At 46.8% G+C, this 6,000-nt stretch overlaps 1 protein-coding gene across 4 annotated transcripts in view; it reads left to right on the top strand.

The window, feature by feature from the left end:
• Positions 1-900: 900 nt before the first annotated feature.
• asap1b (ArfGAP with SH3 domain, ankyrin repeat and PH domain 1b) overlaps positions 901-6,000 on the top strand; it is a 71,427-nt gene continuing 66,327 nt past the window's right edge. For all 4 annotated transcript variants that reach the window (XM_072378442.1, XM_072378440.1, XM_072378441.1 and 1 more), the window contains exon 1: positions 901-1,630. In XM_072378442.1, the coding sequence (XP_072234543.1) occupies positions 1,505-1,630 (126 nt within the window). In that variant the 5' untranslated portion in view covers positions 901-1,504. The remainder of the gene's footprint in view (positions 1,631-6,000) is intronic.

The following is a 6,000-nucleotide window of genomic DNA, read 5'->3' as shown; positions in this document are numbered from 1 at the left end:
ATCCCGACCACGCATGCGCACAGCGGCTCCTCGTCCCCTTCATCCAGGCGAGATGGGTGGGAGAGAACTGCATAAAGATGGCGCGCACGAAAGGCCGGAAATTCAGGATTTAGATTTCAAAATGAAAACATCTTGGATGGTTATCGGTTAAACACATTCAGGCACCTGTTTGACGGTCGTTGCTGTGATAAAAGTAACATTCTGCCCTTCTTTAGATTATCTAATTGGCTTTTTTCTTTAAAAATATGGATTTTTCACTATTGATTTGGATGTTTTCCTGCTGGACGGATTTGCTGGTAGTTTTTTTTTTTTGTCTTTTTCTGTTAAGATGCGTAACCGTGGCAACAGACCATTTTGTTTTGCACTAATTGAGCTTTCCAAAGCTTTCCTAACAACGCCATGAATGATATCCTAAATGCAGATGAGCTGAAGAGGAGATGTGGGGGATGCAGAGCGGAGAAGGAAAAGGTTTAAGCCATTTATTCCCTTGATCATTGTGGGAAATGTGAGATCACTGGTGCATAAAATGGATAAAATGGACAAACCTGGTCCTGGAATATCAGAAAGGTTATTTTTTTCCTCTGAGGCACGGCAGCAAGAACAACTCTAACACCTCTCTAATCAACTTTAGGACTATATGCAGCATCGGTTTGCACCAATATACAAGCAGTTTTTAATTTTCAAGTGAACATTTGGGGATGTGCCAATCACCGAGGTTCAATGCCCCCTTTATCTAGTGCAAACCTACCAAAACATGGCAAAATAAACCCATTTTAAACATAAAGACTTGCTAAAACGTAAACGCGCCTTCGTAGAGCGACGTTGTTGGTGAGTTTTATTGTGAAAGCCTTCACCGGAAGTCACGCTTTTCTCCGACAGCTGGCTTGACGCTGCTTCTGCACAGCTCTGAGCGCGGCCGAGCAGGACAGAGTGGCAGTGAATGTGTCTGCGGCAGCGTTTAGCTTTTTTTTTTTGGAAAAACCACAAACTACAGCCGAAGAAGAGAAGCCCAAACCCCGCTGCGCTTCCAGGAGACCTCGGCACACCTTGGACTATGATACATTTCCAACGGAGGCTGGTAACGGTGCGCTGTTTTGACGCCAAGCGGCTTATTGCACATCTGTAGAGCATAATGAGGGCATCCGCTATTCTTCACGGTGGTTTTTCTTCCAAGGTTTAGTTAGACGCGGAGTGACACTATTAATAAATGTGTCGCTTTTAGACATCCTCTCCAGGAAAACACTCGCCGAGGGGACACAGCCTGCAGAAATTCAGCCAGATTCCTCCTCCCGTGGCTCCCGGAGAACAGTGAAGTCACCAGAGAAGAAGACACGTCCCAATCATTCCGATAGTTTTACACATTTTGCGAGGAAAATCGCCCTTTTTCCCTCCGCCGACTCGCGCCAGACTCCCTCTGCTTTCTGCCTGTTTTTAAGTCTTACATGGTTTTGTCTTTCTGAACATTCATCGCCAACCCTTCCGTGGGCATTTCCCCCGTTAAAGGATGCCGGATCAAATATCGGTGTCCGAGTTTCTCTCGGAGACAACAGAGGATTATAATTCCCCGACAACATCCAGCTTCACCACCCGACTGCAGAGCTGCAGGAATACAGTGAATGTGCTGGAGGAGGTAAGGCCACGGTGTCAGAGGATGGATCAACCAAACATCATCATTATTATTATTAATATTCCTATTTTTAAAGCAGCCTTACATTGTTTAAATGTGGATGCAGGTTGTGTATGGCTCAGGCTGCATGCAGCCTACATTAAACCGATGATGTTTGACAGCATCCCCACAGGGTACAAATGCATTTTCACGTCGCACAGCAGAGCCAACAAATATTTGCACCTGTTGCTGTTAAAGTTATTTTAAGATATTTTGCATCCACACGGAGAATGACGGTCCAAAGCCAGCGTTTGTGAGCGTGAGCTCCATCATGGCGCGTTATTCTGAGGGAAACTTGCAGCTCTTTCTTTTCCAGAGATGTGGAGTAATAATAGAGGGGGTGGATGGCTTTGTTGGGAGAGTGCAGGGAATGGAGGGATGTGCACTCAGGCCTGCAGCTCTCTGTTCACTATTACATAACTCAGGGCTTCAGATTATGCTGCCAGGCTGTAGCAGTGTGTGTGTGTGTGACAGAAAGACCTCTTTTAGTCCCTGGCAGCCCAATATGGATTTAACTGTCAAACAGATTTGATTATTTGAAAGAAAAAAAGTCTAATCGGGTCAGGAAGGGGGGGTTTTGGGAGTGTTTGCGTGCGTGTTTCCCACCTCCCCCGTTGCTGGCATCCTTCCTGCCACGATTAAATGGAGCAGCAAACCAGGGAAGAGCGCACCTTTACTGTTCTCTGCTAATGCCAAAATGTGACCTCATTTCCCAACTGTGGAGAGGAAAGCCGTCAGTACCGCAGTATTTAGTGTAATCTGCCTTGTAACACTCATCTTTCTATTTGGGCAACGTCAGGGTGGCTAAATTGAGCTTATTTGCTGAGTTGGATGCCATGTAAACATTAAAATGAGCCCGATTGGGGGGGGGGAACACAGGCCGAGTCCAAAGTGAAACACTTAGCCTGTGCTGTCCATCACTTCTAACCCGAGTCCTTTACAATTTTATGATATGGTAGCAGTAGAAAATGTAGCAGAGCAGAGCCGGGGCTGTGTTTATCCTCAACATGGAGCACTCTGCTGACTGTAACAAGGAAAAGGCTCGCATCATGAATCACCTCCCTGGCTCCGAGCCGCCGATCCGAGAGGCTGCTGCAGCTCAAACGAAAAACATCTGTTGGAGAGTTGGCCGCCATGTGCTCTGGGCTTCAGTAGCCGCTCTGGAATTTTTGCAGAGATCACATGACGAGGAAGACTATTATACTGGCACCAAAGAGTGAGCAACATCCTCCTTGGTGTTGAAACAAAGACACGATGCGCCTGAAGTGTTCTGGCGAGGAAAAGCAGCCCGGCTTGACTTAGACGAGCAGAAACTCACTCGAACTGTGACCCGAGCAGCCACAGCAGAGAGGAAAAGTGCGTTTGGAGTTAGTTTAGAATCTCTGAGCACTTAGTTCTCGGCTTTATTTTCTCCAACTCATTTCCTTGGCATGGCGACGAGGTGAATTATGCAAAGGTGCGTCGTGAATATTTGATGCTGTAACCCGAGGGGGAGATTTGACCCGGCAGCAGCGCTGTCACTCTGCGTTTGTCAGGAGGAGCCGTGAGAGGGGAAATAAAGTTGCTGCAGCACCACAACATCTTCATTCTGCAGTTATCGGTGCGTGTTGGTGGCGCAGCAGCTTCCACATTTCCTCCCCAGAACCCCAAAGATGCTGGCTGTTTACGCACGGATCAGTGCAGCAATGTGGAAAACAAAGAGCCAGATGGGGCGATAACGCATTAAAAATAGCCCTCCTGTATTTCTGTCTTGGCTGCTTGAGACAAAGGAAATGGGGGCATTGTGCATGTTTGCCACGTGGGTGGCAGACCGGAAACCGGCTCATGCGATTGGCTTTTATTTTGCGTTCACAGAGAGCTCTTGGCTGTCAAACTGTGTGTGAAACTCTGATTTCCAGGTGCCGGCGTCTTCTGAAATCTGAAAAAAAAAGGACGTCACAAAGTCTTAAAACCTTCCTTTGCTTCCATTCCTTTAATCTGCAGAGTCACTGTCCAGCTGAGAAACAAACTGGTGGTAGAAATGTTCTCTGTAAACATGCAACATTGATCAGATTCCTGTAAAATCCCCCCTAAAAACCCAAAGAGCACGAGTAAAAGTTGTTTAATCACACTAAAAAGTATGCCGCTTCCTCAGCTTCTCTACAGTGGAAGTTAATATTAGCAACAGGCACTTGCAGCTCCCCCCAGGGGCACGCATTGTCTGTCCCTCTCCCCCACAGATGGCACTTTGCGTCACCGGGTTTGCTCTCCTGAACCAGGCAGAGCCACAGCAGCGATGCAGGGGAAACCCTCAGTGCTTCGGCATTCCTTTGAGCGCGCCACATCACATGGGCTGCAGCAGAAAAATGTTGACTTTTCACAGTCGCTCTATTCAAGCGCGGCCGGGAGTGACCTAAAAGGCAGCGGCCCTTTCATATGCCTTACTTTTATATAACAGCCTTTTCAGCTGCAGCACTTTGATGCAGTCATATGTTTGCAGGAAAAGGGGAGTTTTGTTCTGAAGCACTGCGTATTCTTATTGGAATAAAAGCCGTCCCATACAGTGTTCCTACCATTGTTTTAAGAGCTTTATTTACAGACTCACTTCATATGAAGGCTGTCTGTGGAGTCTGTTGGACACTTGATGTGTGGATAATGCATATTAACAAAGGAATCAGGTGACAGAAGCCAGAAAACCACCAAAACTGAGGCTGAAAACAGTTTTGAGTGATTCGCTGTCTGTCTAATCCAAGTATTCTTCATGTAAATATTCTTTTTAACGGTGTTATTCGAGCAGAATTGATGGATATTTGTACAGATTCTGTTTATAAGGGCTCCAGCATGGTTCTGGATGTCAGATACCTCTGGTACCTGTATGCTTTAGTGTCTCAGAAGCACATGGAACGAGCTGTTGTTGGTCCTTTAGCTCCTTTCTTAACTTCCCTTCCAGGCTCAAGCTCGTCTTCAACCAATAAGCATCATTGTGTAGCTTCATGTCTGTTAGCTGTTAGCTGTTAGCTGTTAGCTGGGCTCGAATACCCACAATCCTTCACTCTGCTGGGGCTGAGATCAGCACAGACGGATCCCTGCATGCACCGGATACACTGCTTTCCAGTGGTGTTGTCACTGGGCTGATGGGATGGATCTCGGTGAGATAATCCTTCTCACCAGGCTCTAAGCTGCCTGTTTGTTGCCAGAAACACAGAAGTTCGTATCCGTCGGCGTCACATACCGGCAGCTGCAGGCTGGTTCATCCGGCGCTTGGTTTCACTCTTGACTTTGATGGATACGTTATCCAATCACTTGCTAAATACTTTAGGAAGTAGCTGCTTTTTCCAGACGGCTCAGCTCCACCCATGGCTGTTGATAATTAATTACATTTAGCATTTAGTGGAAAGTAGCCTTCACTATTTCAATAAAAAACACTTGTTCACAGGCCTGGATCAGCAAAAAGTCCCAAGTTAAGATCAGTTTCCTGGTGTGGATGAGTTGAGTAGGTTTACAAATAGCAATGAGCTAAATCTCGATCATGTGACACACGTTTAAAGTTTTCCCGGGTTCAGACAGCAGCATTTTTCAGCCGTTCGAATGCTGGTTCATCCCTGAACATTTAGAGGAGGGACCCTCCCTTCCTCCTCAGGGCTACCCTGATGACATCAGACGGGTTTCTTACTGATGAGGTAAGATCTGGAGGCAGTTCTGGCCCTGCTGGCTAACGTTAGCACGCTACTTCTGACCAGCTTTAAATCCTCTCATTCATCCATTTACGCTGCTTCTCATCACATGAGGCTCGATAATCTCCAATATCATCAAATCCTGTGGTGAGCGCATCCCTGAGATTAAAGAGAAAACTGTGAGGTGTGTCTGATGCCGCTCAGTTTTAAAACCCCTGTTGGACGAGACAGAATCAAAGTATTCCCCCATTTCTGGTCTTGTGAGAAGGACTGAAGGCGTGGATCAGTGATTGAAAGAGGAGAAACTGCCCAAAGTACAACATCAGTGTTGTAAAACGCTGTTTGTCTCCATTTATCAAAGGGACAGGCAGCGAGAGGAGATAGGAAATGCCTTCCACATTACAAAAGCCTCTGGCCTCACTCATTGGTTTGGTGAGAGCAGCAGTTGGTAAACAGCAGATCTGTGTTTGTTTACTGCAAAACATCTGTGGACGAATCCGCTGCGTTTCCTTCTCAAAGACTTCAGAGGCAGAGCAGCCAGTGAAACATCCCGATTTGATCTCATCTGAAAGCCGAGCAGCACCTGAGGCCAAACCCACGCCGTCACGTGACGCTTCAGCCCCGTCACATGTGGCGTCCCGCAGGGAATCTGCAACAATTGCAGCTCAGATCACTGATAAT

This window comes from Leuresthes tenuis, unplaced genomic scaffold (genome assembly GCF_036924035.1).
Source record: "Leuresthes tenuis unplaced genomic scaffold, fLeuTen1.0.hap1 SCAF_24, whole genome shotgun sequence".
In the NCBI taxonomy this organism is placed as follows: domain Eukaryota; kingdom Metazoa; phylum Chordata; class Actinopteri; order Atheriniformes; family Atherinopsidae; genus Leuresthes; species Leuresthes tenuis.
This window is presented reverse-complemented; position numbering and strand designations above follow the sequence as displayed.